Below are 23331 nucleotides of genomic sequence, written 5' to 3' on the forward strand. Positions count from 1 at the left end.
AATGACAAGGACTTGAGCCCACTTAGTGTGAGAAAAGCTCAGTAAAAGAATTGAAGAGTAAAGACCAAAACACATGGTAGTTACTTTGTGGTGATGGAATTGTAGGCGATTTTATCTTCCTTTCCATACCTTTGAAATTTTCTAAAAGAAGCATTTTTATAATAAAAATATAAAACTTATCTTTTAAAAGAATTGAAAAGAGAAAATGCTTTATTTTCCTCCCATTTTTCAATAAACTGTGTCAATAAAAAATGATGTAAAATAACATGGATGAATCTCAAAGTTATGCTGAGTGAAAGAAGCTTTCTATAAAAGAGTACATACTATGTTATATGAAAAGAGTATATACTATGCTATGAAAAATTAAAATAGATTAATGAATAGGTGCTAAAGCAAGTATAATAAATTTTGACAGTAAAATCTAGGTAGTGGGTTTATGAATATATATTGTAAAATTCTTTGTCCTTTGTTGTATGTTGAAAATTTTCATGATGTTGGGAAAATCAGTTATTCCAAAGTCACATATTTTTAACTTTTTAAAATAACAATTTTATATACTTAAATTTACTACTTTATCAAATTAAGAAATATATTTTTAAAAAATTCTTGAATGATTGACTATGTATAAAACACTATTGTATACCCAAGTCTGTGGCTTCACTTCTTGGTTTCTTCCTTTTGCCACGAAACATCTTCTTTTTCTGAGTTTTCTTAAAAAAACAAAAAAAACCACAGCAAAGATTTTTATTTTAAGAGGAGTTTCTCTTAAAACCAGAATTAAGACAGTATTACCAGACATTGTCAATATTTTAGCTACAATTCTCATTTTGTTCTAAGTTAATAGTTAATTATATAAATTATCTAAATTAATATAAGGAAATGCTGAAAAAAATTAAACCACCTCAAGATAAAAAGTAATTAAAACTTTCAGTTGGCTTGTAACAGTGGGTGCCTTGGAGGAAACTGAACTTTTATTATTTAAGATAATAATGTGTAGAATCAGCTCAGTTTCTACTCCAAGCTAAGAGGAAGTAACAGCTTCTGAACTAGCCCTCTTGCCATAAACAGCCATAAAGTGGGGAGAGGGGTGGCACCTTCATTCAGGCATTGGACAACAGGCAAAACAAGCCTGAGAGACTCAGAAGGTGGACTCTGGCTGCCGGCCTTCCCGCACGCCTGGGGACAGCTGAGACAGCAGCACAGCAGGCCCAGTCCCAGCAGAGAGTGGTAACCCTTGTCCGCGGGAGGCAGAGACCTGCAGTAAGCTGCTCAGGGAGAAGGGCACAGGTCTGGGTGCGGGTCCCCGACAGCCCCTGACCGCCTACTCCACATGCGCGTGAGGCTACAGAGAGTATACTGGGACGTGGCTATCGTGGGATTAAGAACATAACAGGTAGTAACAGACAAGAAATTCTGGGGGAGATCAGATGGAGAAAATGCAGAGACCTCATTAACAACTAGTTAACAACAAGTTAACAGCTGTCTATCCAGCTGAGCTTGGGGAGAGACCACAACTTAGGGGTAAGAACGGTACCCTAGATCATGCAATATCGAACGGTGAAACTGTTCCCAAGGGGGCAGGCCAGAAACTCTCAGATAGTACAATGGTTTGTGACCCTCCGCAGTACCTAGTATATACACAGATACACAGTATATTTATGATATTAAAATTTAACTGCGGGGGATGGTTAGGAAAAATGTCTAAAAAGGCTTCTTAGGGAGGACAATGGAAGAGGGTTGAGAAGCACTGCTCTAGAGTAAGGCCTACCCTAGACTCACCCTAACAAAGCCTAAAACCAGTCTCTGGCCAGGTTCACCAGGGAGACAGATGGGAGGTGTGGTAAGTAAGATCCCCAATGACTTGGACAAGTCCCTCCCCTTGAGTGTGGGTGGCTCCTGTGAATATGATGGGATGGTCACTCCCTCGATTAGGTTCTGTTTCATAAAAGGCCACTGCAGCAGACTGGAAAGATTCTCTGGCTAGCTCTGAAGATGTCAGCTGCCATGTTGTGAGAGGGCCACGTGACCAGGACCTAAGGGCAGAGAGTGACCCTGCTTTAATCAGAGAGAAAACAAGAACCTCAGGCCTACAACGGCAAGGATCAGAATTCTACCAATAGCTTGCATGATCTTAGATGGGGACCCTGGGCCTCAGATGAGATTTCAGTCCTGGCTGGCACCTTGACTCCAGCCTCTGAGACCCCGAGCAGGGAATCCAGCTAAGGTGAGCCTGGACTTCTGACCTATAGAAACTGTGAGGTATAAATGTATGTTGTCTGAAGTCACAAAATTTGTGGTATTTTGTTATGCAGCTACTGAGAACTATTACAGAGGTTGAGTCCCACTGAGTTAGAGAGGCTTGGAAGACACCTTAGGCTTTCCACAGATTGGCCCTAATGAAGGATAAACCACACTACAGCAGTTCAAGATGATCAGCCAATAATTAAGATACCTATTAGAATGAAAGTCAGCATTCAGAAGACACAACTCAAAACCTCAACAACCTACCAACAATGTGCAATACACAAAAAGTGTCAGATTAAAAATGACACAAAAGATGTAACCTATAGTCAAGATAGGAAAAGTACTCAAAAGAAGCTGACCCTGAGACAGCCCAGATACAGTCATCCCTCAATATCCAAGGAAGATGGTTCCCGGATCCCCCATGGGGATCCGCCGATGTTCAAAGTCCCTTTTCTAAAATGGTGTAGTATTTGCATGTAACCTATATACATCCTCCTATAAACTTTACAGCATCTCTAGATTACTTATAATACCTAACATGATGGAAATACTATGAAAAGAGTTGCTGGTGCCTGGCAAATCCAACTTTTGCTTTTCTGGAACTTGATGGAGTTTTTTGTCAAATATTTCCAATCAGCGGTTGGTTGAATCTATGGATGTGGAACCTGCAGATACAGAGGACTGACTCTACCTGACTTAGAAAACAAAGACCTTAAAGCAGCTGTTATAAACATGTCCAAAGAAGGAAATAATGGTCTTAATGATTATGCAGATAGGGAATCTCAGCCAAGAAGTAGAAACTATGGGGAAAAAAAAAAGGAAATTCTGGAAATTCTAGAACCCAAAAGCATGCTACTGAAAAGGGAAAGTCACTGGGTGATGTTTTATTTCCTGTGGCTGCTATAATAAACGACCACAGCTTTGTGGCTTAAAACAACAGAAATTTCTTTTCCCACAGTTCTGGAGTTCAGAAGCCTGAAATCCATTTCAATGGGCCAAAATGAAGGTGCCGGCATATTATGACATATTAAAAGCTTGATTAAAAGATATTATATATTGATATGTCAAGAATCTTAAAATAGGGGCTTCCCTGGTGGCGCAGCGGTTGAGGGTCCGCCTGCCAGTGCAGGGGACACAGATTCGAGCCCTGGTCTGGGAGGGTCCCACGTGCCGCGGAGCAGCTGAGCCCGTGCACCACGACTGCTGGGCCTGCGCTCTGGAGCCCACGAGCCACAACTGCTGTGCCTGCGCTCCATAACTATTGAGGCCCGCGTGCCTGGAGCCCGTGCTCTGCAACGGGAGAGGCCACCACAGTGAGAAGCCCGAGTACTGCAATGAAGAGTAGCCCCCGCTCACCACAACTGGAGAAAGCCCGCGCGCAGCAACGAAGACCCAATGCAGCCAGTAAATAAATAAATAAAATTTTTTAAAAAAGGAAAAAAAAAGAATCTTAAAGTAGAATACATATGACCCAGAAATCTTATCATAGCTATTTCTTCTAAGGAAATGATCAAGGATGTACACGAAGATTTAGCTAGAAAAGAAAATCATCAAAGCACTTACATTTTAAAAATTACAATTGCTCATTAGTAAGAGATTAAACTATGGCACGTTCATGAATGAAATGTCATGCATTTATTAAAATGGTATGTAGAATACTTAATGACAAGGATATGGTTCCACTTAGGGTGAGAAAAGCTCAATAAAGAATTGAAGAGTATAGACCAAAAAATGTGGTGGTTATTTTATTTTTGGGGTGATGGAATTATAGGTGATTTTATCTGCCTGTCCATACCTTCCAAATTTTCTAAAATAAACTTATTTTTATAATAAGAAAAGTGTAAAACTTATCTTTTAAAAGAAGTGAAGGAAAAAGAGAAAATGCTTTGTTTTCCTCCTAGACATTTTCTATCAACTTTTTTTCTTTCCAAGGGGATAGCAGACACTCTCCTACCAGTTGACTTTTGGTTTCCAGGGTCTCTTTTTCAACAGAGGGCTTGGCACCAAGGGGTCCCACCTTTTTAAGCGTGACCGATTCAGCTGGTTTCTCTGAAGGTTCTGAAGATGCTGTAGCTGAAACAGCTTCACGTTGTGTACTTAAGTTCTCTGCTGGTTTAACTCTTCTTCTTACATCACTTTCTTCAGTGCTTTCAGATTCATCACTAATGGGCTTGAGTTTTCTTCTTGGCTATGTCAAGAAAACAGCATTACTGTTTTGAAAGTACAGATGCTTATCATTCCTATTGTATTAGATAACCATAAAGTCCACATTTCTTATCTCTAAACTTCAAGACTGAATGCAACAGGAAGATGGCAACACGATGAGCGGATAGGACGAGAAACCTTGACTAAAGGGCTCCAAGCAGACGCTCCCAACAAATCACTCTGCCTTTGTAAACCACCATCTAAACACATTACACGAACACTATGAAAACTGACAAGGTACACAGAGATTTGAGATCTCTGTAATGAAAAACACTTCAGATATAAAAATATTTCATTTTTATTAAAAAATCTTCTAAAACATTATATACTCTTTATGAAAAATGTTGCTACAGAACATTTTCTCTATTTGCATCCAACTTAACTGGATATGAAATATCTTACAATTTAAGATAGGAGAACACGCCTACATACCTTTTTTGCACTAATTTTTACAGACTCATTTTCACTTGCTTCAACGTCAGACGTGTCCGAACTGTACCAAAGAACAAACCATCAATATCTTGCACACATTTCATTTTTATTGACCTATGTCTTCTAAAAGCTGCTCCTCCAACACAAAAACAAGCTCAATTTATAAGATTTCCCACCTGTCACGGGTGGGCCTGCCACCTTCCCAGATTTACTGGTCATCTCCCACACCTTCCCACACCCAGGCCACATCAGTTTAGTGCTGGCAGGCAAGTAAGTGTCCCGTAACTGCAGTACCTCATGGTCCTGTCTGAGAACCGCTCTTTTCTCCCCGTCACCACTCCCAGGTGCACGGGCCACCATCTGTACTAATCCACAGACACTAGGCCCGTGCTCAGGGGATAGAAAAGGGAATACCTTCTTTCATCCTTTGAAAAGGAAAAAATAACCCTCAACTTCTGGTGAGAGTTCATTTTTTTCATTCAATTCAACAAACATTTATTTAACACCAACCTCAAAATGCAAGTACAAGGAATAAAATTACTTGAAAAGTGAGAAGCCTTCCTTTAATGGGTTCACTGACCAGTAGGAAGGCCAAAGGCAGTGAGTGCAGAGGAGATGTGGAGAAATGGCTGGGGAATCAGGAAACCCATCACGGTTATGAGACTTGAGATGACTTTTGAGAACACTTTTCCAGGCCAAGAAACAAAGGGAAGGGGATTTAAGGAAGAAGGAAAAGTAAACATAAAAGCACAGGGGTGTAAAACAGCCTGGCCCGTTCGACGTATGGGAAGCAGAGTACAGAGCGAGTGTCTTGCTAAAGAGAAGCTAACACTATGGAAGAAGCCCAAGGCCAGGGCCGGGGAGGCTCCGAGGTGGCCAGAGGCGTCCTGCTCAGACTTGCCTGTGCTCGGCTGCCGCGCCAGGGCGACCCTCGCGTGGCGGCCACTGCTGCCCGGCCTTCCCTTCAGAGCTGCCCACCACCTGGGGTCGGCCAGAGCTGTGAGAGCTGTGCTGCAGTCTGGGGCCATCTCTGCTCAATCCGGATTCTTCCACCTGTAACTTTCCCTGATGTTGCTAATAAATCTCTTCAATTCTCACTCTGCCTCAGGGTCTACTTACCCGAGGAGCCAGACAGACACAGGGGGCCCCCGTACCACGCCTACAGGTTGGGGGTGAGGGAGCTAAGGCCTCCATGCTAGACACACGCACTGGAAGCGGGGGCGGGGGTGGTGGTGGTCGCACAGACGAAGGGACCAGCTGCAGGTGCCTGAGCCGTGGCCACAGGGAGGCGGAGGGTGTACAGAGAGAAGAAAAACAGATTCTCAGGGAGTCACAGGCCAGAACAAAGGAGGCCGGTCAGAGAACAGAAGGTACCAGGAACGGTTCCCAGACAGCTTTGTGGGGTGACTGGGTGGCAGCAGGACCATCAGGCTAGAGGACGCCAAAGGAGCTTGTCGACACCAGATGAGGGAGGAACAATGGAGCTTGGTTTCGGCTTTGTTGAGCCCGAGGTGCCTATAGGCATCTAGGGAAACGTGGCCACGGTGCAGGACAGCTGGGGCCTCGGGAGAGGCTGGGCAAGAGGGAGACCTGGGGTCAGCGGCTTATGGGTCGTTAAAGCCACGAGAGGAATATGGGGGAGGGTGGAGAGGAGAGGGTGAGAGCAGACTCGCGGACACAGAAAGAGGAGAGGAGATCTGGGAACAAAGAACCCGACGGCCCTGGACAGGCCCGGGGGCCTGGCTGCTGATGCCGCGTGAGTCCTGGGGAACGCTGACGTGCGCTCCCTCTCTCCCCACCCGCGCCCCTCCCCGTGTACCCCTTCTGCCCAGACTTCCTTCTGTATCCATATATAAGCCTGGTCTAACCTACCCAAATAAAGTTTTTTTGTCTGGACGTATCACACCACCAAAACCAAGATTACCAAGGACATCCACAGTTAAACCGACCCATGTGTTCAGCCTTTCCCCGACTGGCGTTTGGTCCTCCTGAGGACACACACTTACTCACCACCCGCCCTGCCTCTCCCGAGCACAAACCCTCTCCTGGCTTCCTCCTTCCCCCTCTGGCCACTGGTCCTCTCTCTGCTTTGCAAGCTCCTTCTCCACGTGGACAGATGCCAGGCTTTCTTGCAGGGTGGTCCCAGGTCCCCGCCTCCTCTCGGCCCACCGTCTCTCCCTGGGAGCGCTCACCCGTGCCTACACCTCCTGTACCAAACCACTTCAGTCTGAACTCCAGCTCAGCCCCTCCTGGGAACACCAGACCCAAGTACACAGCAGTGTCTCTAACATCTCCACACCAAGTTCATGACCGCCTCACGATGACAGGAGTACTCAAGCTCCTAGGTAGCCCTATCCTACTCGATGGCACAATCTCAATCCACTTACACGACAGGAAGCCAGTTGTTGTCCATGACAAATAGGACTAATTTCACCCGTGTTCAGATGAAGTCACAGAAGTCAAGAAGAAAATGACCAACACTAGGAAAATGGAAAAAGGATAAAAAGAGCGTGCAGAAATTCAAGGACCTGTGAAACATGTAAGAGATGCTATTTAACTCAGTCATGAGAAAAACACAAACTAGAACTAGACTGAGACAGCATATCACACTGGCAAAACTCCAAGTCTGATACCACGCTGGTGGGAACGTGGCAGTAACTATGAAAACTGCTAACATATTTCATTTGACTGAGGATTTCCCTTATGAACACATCCCACAGAAATATAGGCACATATGTGAAAAATACAGGCACGTGTGTGAAACGGCATATGTGCCAGGTTACTGACTACAGCACTGCTGGTGACAGCAGAAGACTGGAAACAACCCAACTGCCTGTCGATCCAGGACTGGGGAAACAAACTATGCAAGATCCAGGCTGTGGAAAACCTGCGACTGTGAGCAGAAGAATGAGGAAGCTCCATATGCACTGATACGGAAAGATCTCCAAGATACAGAGAGCGGAAAAAGCCAGGTAGCAAGGTATCTTGCCTTTTCGAAAAAGGTTAAAACTCTGTATTCTTACTTTGATGTGCACAAAGAAACTGTGAAAAGACATATAAGAAATTAATAGTGGCGGAGAAGGAAGAAGTGGATGCAGGAGCTGGGTGATGGTGGAGAGGACGTAAAGACTATTATTAACCTTTTAATATTTTTAAACCATGTGAATGTGTCACCTATTCAAAAATTCTTCTTGAAAAATTACATTCACCACCATTTAAAATGAACTGTGCGGTTTTCCAAATATTTGGCTTTTGTTACCAATTTCCAATAACAGCTCATAGAAAAACTGGAGTCTCCCGAATAACCAAGTACCATAAGGTTTCCCCCGTGCAGAGAACCTCAGAAAGATGTCCTCATCTAGATTTCTGCCCAAGTGGGATATTTGTCTTAAAAATACAGTTTTGTTACTTTCAAAATATAGTAACTAGAACTGACCTATTACCTAACAGAGGTCCTTAAGTCAAGGATTTGCTCTAGCTAATAATTTTTAGTTAGTACTGCAGCTACTGAAGACTTCTTCATTGTATGTGCTCTCGAATTGCCTCTGTGGTGTCATTTTTACAGATTTTCCTGACTCAGGCCTCCACATAAATCTGAAAACTCAAATCAATGCAGCTTAGGGACCACGCAGCTGAAATTTACAACAGACTGCGTGTCCTTTGGGATTATCAGCTTCTCTTCCCTATTCCCACCCTGAACTAGAAAACATATCTTTTGTGACAATTAAGCATATTTGTAAATTAAAGGGACCTCTCAAAATCATCTAAAATTCTATGCTCCTGAAACCTTTCCCCTCCTTCTTTGTTTTACCTCAAAGCTAAACCACCTTCACTGGTATGTTTTCTAGGATAATCAGGTGTCAGTTACAGTTATTATAAGTAATGTCAATTACTGAAAAACTGCCCTTTCATGTCCCAGTCTTCTTGAGGGAAAACGTAAGTTGGCTCAAAAGATCTTTAAACAGTTTTGGTTTTATAAGCTTCTGTCTTAAAGAACCGTCTCAGAAATCCCATTAACCATGAGTAAACAGTTGCTTGAGATCCACCCGTACCTTCTTTTTGCTTCTTTTCCTTGAGGAGTTGAGGGGAGAGATGACCCGCAGTGCTTGGAGAATTCTTCCTCATCAGCATATATAGCAGTGCTGTGTAAAGGAGGGTCTACAAAAGATTTTTTTAAAAAGGGCATTCAGAAGTCTGGCTGTCTGAGCAGTATTCAAGTTTGTTCCTTTACACTGGAGTATAAAGCAAGCTGTGTTTAAATGGCTAACAAAATCAAAACCAATTACATATGCTACTTATGATCTCACACCTCAACAAGAAAAAATGTAAACCACTTCACCAATAAACACATGGATAGTTAAGCTATAACCTTACTGTCCTTATATATTATATGGAAACTTTTAAATGAGCTAAAAGATAAACAGGAGGTCTGACATTCTTTCCTCACCTGATGGAGCATCACACATCTACCTGGGAGACACAGCATGAACAATAAACTCAGGTCTGGCGTGCTTGCCCCACTCCTGCAACTCCATTACCCCACCGAGTGCCTGGCACAGGGTGGGCACTCGACATCTGTGGACGACTAGCCCTTTGGGGAGGGACCCCAGTCCGTCCGCACTTCCCCTCCTCTCTCCTTTACTCTAGAGCCTTGAGCTAAGCGTAAAAAGTTAACTGGAATGGGGACTTGCCTGGTGGCACAGTGGTTAAGAATCCGCCTGCTGATGCAGGGGACACGGGTTCGAGCCTTGGTCCTGGAAGATCTCACATGCCGTGGAGCAACTAAGCCCGTGTGCCACAACCACTGAGCCTGCACTCTAGAGCCCGCAAGCCACAACTACTGAAGCCCGTGCACCTAGAGCCCGTGCTCCGCAACGAGAAGCCACCGCAGTGAGAAGCCCGCGCACCGCAACAAAGCGTAGCCCCAACTAGAGAAAGTCTGTGCAGCAACGAAGACCCAACGCAGCCAAAACTAAAAAAAAAAAAAGTTAACTGGAATGAAGATAAAGGAGATAATGAGATAATGAAGATAATGGAGAAACGGAGATAAAGGAGAGGAGACCACATGGCCTTGGTGGGAGGATGCTCCTACCTGCTGAGGAAGAGGGGGGTCACAGGAGAGGCCTCGGCACCCTGGCCTGGGCTTGTGGCGGGGGAAGGAGGAGGCCACCAGCGTGAAGTGAATGGCTGCAGGGGCGCCTGGTAACGGCCAAGCACCCATCTCTTCACGCTCCGGCTTTAGCGTGCTGCACACATTTATTTTTTTTTTTTATTTTTTATTTTTTTTTAAACATCTTTATTGGGGTATAATTGCTTTACAATGGTGTGTTAGTTTCTGCTTTATAACAAAGTGAATCAGCTATACATATACATATGTTCCCATATGTCTTCCCTCTTGCGTCTCCCTCCCTCCCACTCTCCCCATCCCACCCTTCCAGGCTGTCACAAAGCACCGAGCTAATATCCCTGTGCCCTGCGGCTGCTTCCCCCCAGCTATCTACCTTACTACGTTTGTTAGTGTGTATATGTCCATGACTCTCTCTCGCCCTGTCAAAACTCACCCCTCCCCCTCCCCATACCCTCAAGTCCGTTCTCCAGTAGGTCTGCGTCTTTATTCCTATCTTACCCCTAGGTTCTTCATGACATTTTTTTTCCCTTAAATTCCATATATATGTGTTAGCATACGGTATTTGTCTTTTTCTTTCTGACTTACTTCACTCTGTATGACAGACTCTAGGTCTATCCATCTCATTACAAATAGCTCAATTTCATTTCTTTTTAAGGCTGAGTAATATTCCATTGTGTATATGTGCCACATCTTCTTTATCCATTCATCCGATGATGGGCGCTTAGGTTGTTTCCATGTCCTGGCTATTGTAAATAGAGCTGCAATGAACATTTTGGTACATGACTCTTTTTGAATTTTGGTTTTCTCAGGGTATATGCCAAGTAGTGGGATTGCTGGGTCATATGGTAATTCTATTTGTAGTTTTTTAAGGAACCTCCATACTGTTCTCCACAGTGGCTGAACCAATTCACATTCCCACCAGCAGTGCAAGAGTGTCCCCTTTTCTCCACACCCTCTCCAGCATTTATTGTTTCTAGATTTTTTGATGATGGCCATTCTGACTGGTGTGAGATGATATCTCATTGTAGTTTTGATTTGCATTTCTCTAATGATTAATGATGTTGAGCATTCTTTCATGTGTTTGTTGGCATTCTGTATATCTTCTTTGAAGAAATGTCTATTTAGGTCTTCTGCCCATTTTTGGATGGGGTTGTTTGTTTTTTTGTTATTGAGCTGCATGAGCTGCTTGTAAATTTTGGAGATTAATCCTTTGTCAGTTGCTTCATTTGCAAATGTTTTCTCCCATTCTGAGGGTTGTCTTTTGGTCTTGGTTATGGTTTCCTTTGCTGTGCAAAAGCTTTGAAGTTTCATTAGGTCCCATTTGTTTATTTTTGTTTTTATTTCCATTACTCTAGGAGGTGGGTCAGAAAGGATCTTGCTGGCTGCACACATTTAAACGTTCTCAGATTTAAACGTTTCAGCTGCTTATATAATGAACACAGCAACTGCACAATTTTAAAGTTAGTAATATACTTTGTATTGGCCTCAACTAGGCAAAGGGCTTTATTTACTTTACTACTGGGAATAACAAGGGAAAAAAAGAAAACCAGACCAATTTTTAATCTCCATATGTAACCAGTCACACAAGCTGTACTTTTACTACTCAACAATAAAAAGATAAATAACCTGATTTCAACCCAAGTAAAGGATGTGAACAGACACTTCTTCGAAGAAGATACAGGCGTACCTCGTTTTACTGCACTTTGCAGACACTGTGTTTTTTACAAATTGAAGGCTTGTGGCAACCCTGCATTCAGATGATGATTAGCAATAAAGTACTTTTTAATTAAGGAATGTGTATTGTTTTTTTACACATAATGCTATTGCACACCTAACAGATTACAGTGTAGTGTAAACATAAGTTTTATACACACTGGAAACCAAAGAATTCGTGACTCACTTTATTGCAATATTTGCTTTATTGCAGTGGTCTGGAACCGAACCCGCAGTATCTCCCAAGGTGTGCCTGCATACAAATGGCCAATAAGCGCACTGAAAAGATGCTCAACATTAGTCATTAGGGGAATCCAACTCAAGACCACATTGAGATACTACTGCACATCCATGTGAATAGGTATTATTGAAAAAAACAGAGAGGGCTTCCCTGGTGGCGCAGTGGTTGAGAGTCCGCCTGCCGATGCAGGGGACACGGGTTCGTGACCCAGTCTGGGAAAATCCCACATGCCGCGGAGCGGCTGGGCCCGTGAGCCATGGCCGCTGAGCCTGCGCGTCCAGAGCCTGTGCTCCGCAACGGGAGAGGCCACAGCACTGAGAGGCCCGTGTACCGCAAAAAAAAAAAAAAAAAAAAAAAAAAAAGGAACTTCTGACACATGCTACAACATGGATGAACTTTAAAGACATAATGCTACATGAGAAAAAGGATACAAAAGTACAAATATTGTATGATTCCTCTCACGAGTGGTCAAATTCATAGAAACAGAAAGCTAGAAGAGGGGGAGGGGAGCGCGGTGCCGTCGGCTATTGGGCAGAGAGTTTCCTTCAGGGGAAGGAAAGGACAAAGTCCTGAGGACGGATGGGGTGATGGCTGCACGACGACGTACACACTTAACGCCACAGAGCCAGACACCAAAATGATTAAAATGGTTAATTTTGTTATGTATATTTTACCACACAAACACAATGAGATACCATTTCATACCCATTATTAGGATGGCTAGAATCAAAAAGTCAGATAATAACAAGAGTTGATGAGGTTGTGGAGAAACTGGAACCCTCATACATAGCTGGGGGGAATGCAAAGTGGTACAGCTGCCGTGTAAACATTTCCTCAAAACGCGGAAGCAGGATCACATGACTGAGGTGTACAGTTGGCCCTCCATATCCATGGGCTCTGCATCCACAGATTCAACCAAGCAGGGATTGAAAATATTTGGGGAAAAAAAATTCCAGAGAGCTCCAAAAGGCAAAACTTGAATTTGCTGCACACAGGCAACTACTTACATAGCATTTCTATCGTATTAGGTATTATAAGTAACCCAGAGATGACTGATAGTGAACAGGAGGATGTGCATAGGTTATATGCAAACACTATGCCATCTTCCGTTTGTTTTTTGTTTTTTTTCCTGGGCACACCACGCACCATGTGGGATCTTAGTTCCCTGAAGAGGGATTAAACCCGCACCTCCTGCATCGGCAGTGTGGAGTCTTAACCACTGGACCACCAGGCAAGTCCCCACTATGCCATTTTATATAAGGAACTTTAGCATCCTTGGACTATGGTATCCATGGGGGGTCCTGGAACCAATCTCACACGGATACTGAGGGATGACTACATTCTCAAGAGAAATAGAAACACATGTCCATACAAAAAACTGGTACATGAATGTTCACAGCAGGATAATTCATAATGGCCACAAAGTGAAAACAGTGCAAATGTACATCAACTGATGAATGGATAAAAAGATGAGGTCTATCCACACAATGGATTATTGAACTATAAAAACGTTTAGGAATGAAGTACTGATACTACCACATAGATGAACCTTGCAAATACTACACTAAATGAAAGAAGCAAGTCACATATGACCACATACGTAGTGTATGATTCTATTTAAATGAAATGTCCAGGATAGGCAGATCCATACAGACAGGAAGTAGATTTACGGTTGCCAAGGTCTGAGAAGAAGAATAGGGAGTGATTACTCCTGGGCATGGAGTTTCTTTCTGGGGTGATTAAAACGTTCTGGAATAGAAAATGGTGATGGTTGTACAATTTTGTGACTATACTAAAAGTGAATTGAATTGTACACTTTAAAAGGGTGAATTTTATGGCAAGTGAATTACATCTCAATTTTTTAAATTATGATTTCTTTTAGATGAGTAGTTAAAACATTTTTATCAAGTCATAATAAAAGGGGTATTCTGGTAATGATTACTTTTCACCCTACAAAATGTACAATATTTTCTTTTATTAACAAAAATTAGACTAGAAATATTAGATGCCAAATTAAAAATACGTGAGAAGTTGTATGTTTTGAAAATTCCCTTAAAACTTATTCTGGCAAAAAATGTCTGATTACTGCTGTTTTAGATGTGGGCGCACATGGCACATCCTGTATCATTTCTGGCCTCTAGAGTGGCCAGTGACACACTGACAGAAGCTGTCCTGTCTGGACAACTCACACACCCCTGGTCAGCAGGTACCAGTCCTGTCTTCCTAACACTCCAAGGAACACAGGTGAAGCTCTCCTGAAGCACCCTCTGCTCCTTCCTAAATTAAAGCCCCTTACCGAATGACTGCTGGAGCTATGAAGTGAGAAATATATTTTATATTCCTCTTGTTATAAAGGTCTACAACAGGTGTCCTAATGTGGCTGACTTGTTGACAAATGCTACTAGGAGAGCTCCACTTTGACAACACTTAACAGAGTTCTTAGTTCCAATGTACCTAGAAGTGAGAAAAATTAATTCAAATTACCAAATACTCCCCAGAACATTGTATTCATGTGCAGACAACCTCGCTTTTGTATTTGAAGGCATTTGTATACTTTTATTAGTAACTAGCCTAAACGCTGTTGCTTGAACCACTTTAAAGATTTTAGGATAAAGATTTAAAATACTAACCAAAGGTTTCATAGGGTTCTTCATCTTTCTCATTTTCTCCCAGCCTGCCGATGCTTGAGATCCCAGAATTATCAGGAAAATCAAATACATCGGTAGGCTTGTGCTTTTGGCCAGCTTCCTAAAAATGAATAAAGTTCAAAGTCATTGAATTGGCCCTCCCAAAATGAACACTACAAAGCTGATTTACGTGGCAAGGATCCTCCCGCTATCACCGCTGCCTAAGAAGTGAGCCTTCACGCTCTTGCGGGGCAGAGGCTCTTCTGATCATCTGAGGCAGGGGTTGGGAAGCTTTTCTATGAAGGACCAGGGGGTAAGCACAGCTGACCACCGAACAACGCAGGGCGCAGCGGCGCCCACCCTCCGCGCAGCCGAAAACCCCCGTGTGACTTTGCAGTCAGCCCTCCCGATACGGGTTCCACACCTGCCGTTTCAACTGCAGATGGTATAGCACCTACTACTGAAAATAATCCGGGTAGAAGTGGACCCTCCCAGTTCAAGGGTCACCTGTATATTAGACTTTACGGGCCGTGGGGACTGGTGCCACTACACAGCGCAGCCGTCGCACTGTGAAAGCAGACAGTGGCAACACAGAAAGCAGCAGCACGGCTGGGCTGCAATCCAGCTTTGTGTGTGGATACTGAAATTTGACTTTCATATTTTCACATGGCATGAGACACTCTTGACTTTGCTTCAGTCATTTAAAAAATATAAAAACCACCCTTAGCTCGCAGGGCTTTACAAAACCAGCAGGCAGGCTAGATCCGGCCCACAGGCCACAGCCTGCCAACTCCTGAGCCCGTGTGGGCCTCGCCCCAGACACATGCCCATGAAAGTTCCTAAACACAGAGGTTAAAAACTCCTGATTGCAGGAGAGAGACGAGGGCTTACAGGGCAATATACTAATAAGCCCCAGAAAGACTGCCCCTCAAATCCCAATGAAAGACAACATACAGAAAATGGAGAAACATCCACAGTAGCTCTGGAAAATGTGGAGGGCTGCGATTAACAGACAGGGAAATACTCACAGAAATCCTGGAAGATATACAGGAGATGGAATAAAACAGACACTACCACTCACAGACCCTCAGGGAAAAATGTTTCCCGGAGTGTGTGTGGGTAGAACGAAGGCCAAAGAGGAGGTGACACCCTCCATCCTCCCCAAGCAGATGGGCCCGTGTAAGGCAGCTGCCTTCCCGAGGAGGGAAGAGGACCGGAAAGCTGAAGAAACCCTTCCAGAGAGGAAAAGGGCCCCCTCCAAACGGGGAGGGAGTTAGGGGAGCAGAGGGGAGAGACCGTGCAAAAGAGAAAACCAGGGGAAGTGCACAGAGCAGGGAGAGCTCCCGACGCCCGGGCAGCCCCAAGCAGGCACTATCAGAGGTCGTTCATGTGAATTTCCAAGGCCAGTTGGACAAGCCACTGGAAAATACTCTGAAGTGAGCTAGCCAGAGGGTTAAACAAATGCACCTGCCTTCCACAGACATTTACTCTTAGACTCCACCCTGAAGTAAAAATACCATGCGAATGTGAAACTAAATGGAATATTATGAAATCAAACTGTGGAAAACTGTAACAACATGGAGAAATGGCTACAAGTGACAAAAGCAAAACACAGAACATTGTACAATTGTTCAACGATGTCCATTATCCAAATGAAAATGAAACCAGCCTAGGCCCAGAAAAAGATTCAAAATGTTAGCAATGGCCATTTTCTCCATTATACTGGAAAGAGTAGGAGGAAAAGGAATATGCTTTTTCACAAGAAAACACTGAGCTTACCAAGTCTACGAAACTCTGAGTCTCCTATAAAACGTTATTTTGTATTGTCAATTACGAGAAAAATTATATTAAAATATAAAAAAGATAACTTACATCTTTCGTGGAATGTGTTCTTCCTACAGTGTTCTTTGAATATCTCGTACTAGGAAACAGCAAACACACACACAAGAGTTAGGAAATACTTAAAAATAACTTGGGGAAACACCAGAATTACACCTCATCCAAGCATTTTCTTTCCAAATCACATTCCTCGTTAGCTGCACTAACGACGTGCGCATGATGAAATTCAGGTAATGGCAACAAAATCCTTTTAGAAAGTAGAACCCGTGTCTCACACTGAGTTAAACTTTTTATAGGGCGACTCATAACACCTACGTATAAATAGCATAGCTCTGCCCTCAGGGACACAGAAAACTAACGCTGTCGTCATCCTTGTCCCTCAAGTCGCAGTCAACAACAATGGCTGGTGTTCTGCAGCAACGAGCAAGAGAGCTCTCTCTCAGGCACCGGACCCCCGTTCCATCCGTGCCTGGCTCTCTTACACACATTTTCTCATTTAGCTCTGAAACAGTCCTCAAGGTAGAAGTGAATCCCACGTTCCAGATGTGTATTTGCCCAAAGCCACACGCCGCCAGGAAGGAGGGAAGCCTGCGTTAGCATCTGCATCAGTTCAAACCCAGAGCTGCCCTCTTTCCGCCCTTCAGGCTCCCTCCAGTGGGCATTGGGATAAAAGGATAAAGTTGCGTACCTTCAACGGAGCTTAAAGTAAACAAGATATGACAATAGTGACCAGAAGAAAAAGTGGAAATATGAAAGGCAGGAAATAATCCCGCCAGGAACTATGCTTTGAGTATCCTCTGTGGTCCAGGCATGGTGCCAGGGCTGGGGGGATGCCCTACACCACCACGCACAGGCCCTGACTTTCAAAAGTGCTCTGCAGACACCCGTTAGCGGAGAGCAAAGTCCGTTTAGTGTCTGAACGAGTATTTCTTTGTGGAACAAGTATTTATTTGATATAATTCCAAACTTAGAGAAAAACTGAGACTACTCTAAGAAACTTCTGTATACCCTTTACCTGCTTCACCAACTGTTTACATTTTGTCTCACCTGCTTCCTGTGTGTCTGTGTATGGTAAACTGGGGACACTGCAGTGTGTCTTTCCTAAGAGGGTGTTACCTTGTGTAGTCACAGTACAACTTCCGAATCAGGAAATTTAACACTGACATCATTATCTAATCTACAGTCCATATCCAAGTTTCATCAACTGCCCCATCATGTCCTTTAAGGTTTTCCCCAGCATTTAAAAAAAATAAATACAATATAAAACATACAATTTCTTAAACCTTTGGTTTTATTATGTGTGTGCGTACATGCACGTCTGTGTACCCATTGTGATGTAAAACATCATTACTGTGAATTACAGTAAAAAAAAAAAAAAAAGTTGGAAAACTGTTAGAGCAGTGGTTCTCAATCCTCAGGTATAGAATCACCTGGAGGGCTGGTAAAAACAAGACTACTTGGCCCCACCTCCAGAGCTGCTGATTCAGGAAACCTGGGGTGGCCACTGGGAGTCGGCATGTCCAACAAGTTCCCAGTGGAACCACATTTGAAAACCACGGCTCTATTTGATTCTCAGACCCAAAAAACAAGGTAGAGCAGATACTAGTTTTACGGTCTTTACGATTCTGGGGTTCAGAAAAGTTAAGTGACATCAGTGGTCACACAGCCAAGTGATAGGACGAGAAACCAGATCATACAACTTCTTAACCCATTCTTTCCACCCTTTCTTGCCTTGTCTGTGCTCAAAAAAGCGGTCAAGTTCCCTCCTCACCTTAGGCTAGGAGCAAGATGAGGCTCCCAAAAGATGGAAACCTCGGTGATAACACACGTAAAATATTTTGGTGTATGCGCATTAGTGCGTTTCAGGGGGAGGGATAAACAGATTTTAGGAGTCTCAAAGGCAAAAATGTTAATATGTACGTGTATACGTGTGTGGGGGGAGGAGGGAGGGAGGGAGGGAGAGAGAAAGAGAAAAAACCCCACTGGCCTATCAGATAAAGTTTCACTCGTCTGCTGAGTTTCAGGCCCCTTATTCTTTCCCAACCCTCCTCCCCACTGGCCACGGGAGCCTAGTCTCGTTTACTTAACTGTCCTGCTCCAGCCTGGCCCCTACGCTGTTTGGCTGCCTACACCCTCACCCGCATCTACAAATGCACCTTCTCCAGACCGCCTTCCCACGGCCCAGGTGGAACTCCTAAGGCCTTGAGTACCAGCCGGAGCGCGAAGCACGCCGAGGCCTCTCCAACCAGGACAACACAGGGCCTTGGATGCACACCAGACGCCGCCAGCGAGACACGTGCCCATGAGTCCATAAAGAATAACATTTTAGAGAGCAGTTTTGTAACCTATTTTAAAATGCAAGCCCTTTTTGATTAAAAAAAAAAAAAAAAGCTTGACTCATCCCGGCTGGACGCCCTCTTTAAGAAAAACAAGCGGCAGCTGGGGCCCCCGCGGCGGGAGATTTAGTTCAGCTTTACAGTCTGTGGTTTGTGTTACAAAAACAAGCAGGGTCTTGAAAATAAGAATACTGACTACCAGCCAGAGTGTAAGCGTCACTAGAACGTAATGTCTGGCAAGTAGTAAACACTCATTATTTGTTAGTTTCAAAATATTTGGAGTCTACTTTAGGCTACACTCACCCACACAAAGTAATGCTGACACTAGCCAACGTTCTCTCCTCCCCGCCGGCCACGATTTTAAACTGACTCCTTTAAACCTCACCGTAATCCTTCCAAGGTGGGAATATTATTATTCCCATTTTACCGACGGGGAAACCAAGGCCCTGAGAGGTTAGTCACTAGGACAAGTTGCACAGTGGCAGAGCCAGGGAGCACGAACAGCTCCGAGAGGCCTAACCCCCAGCCCGGCGCCCCGAGACGCCACAGCACTTACCCCGAGCGCCGCCCTTGCCGCGGCGCGGCCATCTCAGCCTACCGTTCACTGCGCGGGCGCAGCTCCCGAAGTTCCCGCCAAACCCCGCGCTGCTTCCAGCGGCCAATCCGGGCAGAGCAGGCGGGCACGCCCCCTCCCGAGCTTGCTTCCTACAGGGCCAGGGCTCCTCCCCGTCCTAGAGCGCGAGAGAAAACTCGGCCTGGCACAGCGCGAAAGCGGAGCTGGAGTTTACGCCTTACAAGCAGTTCCTGACGGGTCCACGAGACGCCAAAGGTTTCCCGGGTTTTCCCTCACCCCACGTCCGCCGCGCACGTTTTCCGCGCTCCTGAGCCGCCAGAACGCCCCAGGGGGCGAGGAAGGGGAGGAGCGAGTGCCGGAAAGTCGGAGGGCGCTCTCCCGCGAGGGGTAGATCCAAAGCCAGGGCGGGGCGCGCTGGGTGCTTAGGAGCCTGCGCAGTTGTCTAGTGTAATGCATTGGAAATAGGCTTTGACTTTTACCCTGCTGCTGCCCTGAAGCAGTGGTGTGAGCTTGGCTTATTATTTCTACCCCAGTTTCTTCATTCGTAAATGGGGAGGGCCCCTTTTAATATTCTCTGATTCTTTGTGTTTAAAAATGTACTATCCTGCAAAAGAATGATGTTGGACCTTTATCACACCATAAATAAAAATGAACTTAAAATGGATCAAAGACCTAATTGTAAGAGCTAAAACTCTTAGAAGAAAACATAGGGCAAAAGCTTCACGACATTGGACTTGGCAATGATTTCTTGGATGTGACAGCCAAAAGCACAGTTTGGGATGATGAAAAAGTTCTAGGTGGTTAATGGTGGATGGTTGCAAAGCAGTGTGAATTACATAAGTAACTACACTAAGTTGTACAGTTAAAAATGGTTAAAATGCTGAACTTTATGTCATGTACAGTTACCACAATAAAAATTATTATATTTCATGCGTACTAAAGAATATAACATATATAACGTAAAGATAAAAAGGAGCACCTATGTGCTCACCACTGGGTTAGGAAAGTAATAACGGTCATTCCTTCCACAGATAACCACTCTTCTGATTTTGTGTTTCTCATTCCCATGTTTTTCTACCTTGATATATCCCTAAATGATGTATTAATTATTGTATGTTTTGTTTTGTTTTTTTGCGGTACATGGGCCTCTCACTGTTGTGGCCTCTCCCGTGGCAGAGCACAGGCTCCGGATGCGCAAGCCCCGCGGCATGTGGGATCTTCCCGCACCGGGGCACGAACCTGTGTCCCCTGCATCGGCAGGCGGACTCTCAACCACTGCACCACCAGGGAAGCCTTACTGTATGTTTTCAAACTTTATATAAATGATATTTGGTATGTATTTTGGAAGTGCTGTTTCTTCCTCATGATTTTTAGGTTTTATCCACATTGATGCGTGTAGCTGTCATTTATTCATTTTCACTGTCTTTGGAAGGCATTAAGTAAATACACCACATTTTATTAATCCATTCTCCCGTGTATGGAAACATCAGTTGTTTTCAGTCATTTTGCTGTTTGTCACCAGCAATGCCATGCTAAACATTCCTGTAAGTGTCTTGCAGGGCACATATCTAAGAGACAAGGATAGACTCAGTAGTACTGTTCCTGCCTCATGGGATAAAGACATTTTCAGCTTTATGTGAGAATGCCAAGTTCTACGCACCGTTTTACAGACTGTACAATTTACAGCCCCATCAGCAGTGTATAAAAGCCCTATTGGCTCCACACACTTGTCAATACTTAGAATTTTCAAGACTTAAATATTTTCCCCTGACTAGCAAGTTGAAATGGTATCCTATTGTGTTTTTGATTTGCATTTCCCTTAAGTTGATCATCTCTTCCTTGTTTATAGGTCCTTCCTGATTCCTCTTCAGTGAAATACCTGTTCACCCCATCCAGGAATCATTTGGGCAATTGCCACGGAAGAGTAAATCACCTGTGAGGATTTGAAGGTAGTTCCCCTCTGATGCATAGAAATAGGGTTCCTGGAATCACTGAAAGTTGTCACCGGTAAGAGTGTGGAAATATAGCTCCATTTCCCAGGAAAGGGGTTACAGTCAAACCTTTTGTGCTTGTACTTCTTGTCTTTCTGTTAAGACAAGAAGAGGTTCAGCACCCTGGATGGAAGTAAAATCTCAGCCCAAGTAGTTTAAATGATAAAGGAATTTATGAGCTCGTGTCCTTGAAAAGTCCAGCGGTAGGATGGCTGTCCAGCTCAATTGGATCTAGAGGCTGGAGAAGCCATCAGGGCTCTGAATCCATTTCCCTGCTCTTCTTGGACCTCAGCTTTTTCCTCAGCCTGGGTCCTGCCATCATCATCCCCATCCCCATCATCATTGCCTGGACTTACTGAGCATTTACCATGATCCAGGCATCGTTCCAAGTGTTTAGTATAATGAAGCCATTTAACCCTCTCAATAACCCTCTGTGGTAGGCGCCAGAATCCCACTGTGCATATGGGGAAACTAAGGAGCAGCCCCACAGGAGGTAAGTGACTGTGGCTGCACAAGATCTGAGGATTCTGGCCCAGAGCCTGCACCTGGCGCTCTTCCAAGTCTCCCATCGGAATTCCACCCTTCAGAGAAAGAAAGCAGCTATGTCCCAGCACTCCTTCTCCAGGAAAAGGCCTGAGATTTACTCTAACTGGACCAGCTTTCGTGACATGCCTACCTGTATTTGTCAGGGTCCCAGAGAGCTAGAACTAATAGGACGTGCCACTGGGGTTGTGAAGAAGTAGGGACAGTGCTCAGGACGGGGCGGATTGGGGCAGAAAACACAGGAGTGGAGCCAGCGGGTCTGGAGCCTCGGGGGAACCCGGAGCGGCACGGGGAAGCTCAGAGAGACTGCAGGACCTACAAGGCGGGTCGTTAAGTTTCATGTTTGGGAAATGAAAAAAAAAAAAAAAAACTACTGCTTTTATAATACAAATATAGAAAATAAAGAACTACAAGACATCCTGGATCCTTGGGGTAAACTGAATGGTTAGGTATGGACACTTCCCTGCGGAAATATATCTTCCCTGTGGAGTAGGTTGATCTATATATTAGTTCTATATTTTGGAATTATTAGCTTGATGTTTAATGAAAATATAAATGAGAATATTATTATTTATCTTATAGGATTACCATGAAGATAAGAGATAAAGAATCTGGGGCTTCCCTGATGGCACAGTGGTTGAGAGTCCGCCTGCCGATGCAGGGGACACGGGTTCGTGCCCTGGTCCGGGAAGATCCCACATGCCGCGGAGTGGCTGGGCCCGTGAGCCATGTCCACTGGGCCTGTGCATCTGGAGCCTGTGCTCCGCAACGGAAGAGGCCACAACAGTGAGAGGCCCGCGTACCGCAAAAAAAAAAAAAAAAAAAAAAAAGAGATAAAGAATCTGGAGGTTCCTAGACAGATAGAAGGGCTTATCATTTCTTTCTGTGCCTCTTTGCTTTTTTTTCTAGCGAGCTCTTTCTGTTACATGTTCTGTTCAGCGCTGTGTCCACTAGGGGGCAGAGGAAGAATGGGCTGGAGATTGGAAAACGTAACCAGAGACCAGAGCTACTTACCCATGTTCAGACATTGTCAATAATGTTTACCGTCAGTTCAAAGTGGGTTCAAGATTAATAGGACTAGACATCTTAACTGCCTTTGCTCAACTCATTTTCCCCTTCATGTGCAGAATCTTCTTCCATAATTTATCAAATCCATTCCTGTAAGTTTCCCTTAAGGCAAAGAGTGTAATTTTCTATCGTGGGAAAGAAAATCATTTATTTCTTCAATTTTCCGACTTTCTTTTGTAACTTCTTACAGCACCTGCGAATTACTGGGTACACAGTTATAACCCACTAAACTTGGCAGTTCTCATTGGGAAGAAACTAAAGTCGTTATCTGTTTCAAACAGACCAATGGCTTGACATCTACAACTACAACACTGCAAAACAAACTTGAAACATCCCAGGAGGGCGAGCCGGGGGGGCCAGGAGGAAAGAGACCTTCCCTTGGATGCCCCC

The 23331-nt window shown here is 44.3% G+C and overlaps 1 protein-coding gene across 3 annotated transcripts in view; it reads right to left on the bottom strand.

The window, feature by feature from the left end:
* CENPU (centromere protein U) overlaps positions 1-20449 on the bottom strand; it is a 31693-nt gene extending 11244 nt beyond the window's left edge. The window contains exons 1-7 of one of the 3 annotated variants that reach the window (XM_032618202.1): positions 19322-20449; positions 16463-16511; positions 14594-14711; positions 8934-9039; positions 4882-4942; positions 4262-4432; positions 644-710 (exon numbers count right to left, since the gene is read on the bottom strand). In XM_032618202.1, coding sequence (XP_032474093.1) covers positions 644-710; positions 4262-4432; positions 4882-4942; positions 8934-9039; positions 14594-14711; positions 16463-16511; positions 19322-19353 — 604 coding nt within the window. In that variant the 5' untranslated portion in view covers positions 19354-20449. Of the gene's footprint in view, positions 1-643; positions 711-4198; positions 4433-4881; positions 4943-8933; positions 9040-14593; positions 14712-16462; positions 16512-19321 lie in introns of all 3 variants that reach the window. The other 2 variants (XM_032618203.1, XM_032618200.1) reach the window with 2 other exon arrangements.
* Positions 20450-23331: the final 2882 nt, after the last annotated feature.

The sequence above is a fragment of the Phocoena sinus genome, chromosome 21 (genome assembly GCF_008692025.1).
Source record: "Phocoena sinus isolate mPhoSin1 chromosome 21, mPhoSin1.pri, whole genome shotgun sequence".
NCBI lineage: Eukaryota > Metazoa > Chordata > Mammalia > Artiodactyla > Phocoenidae > Phocoena > Phocoena sinus.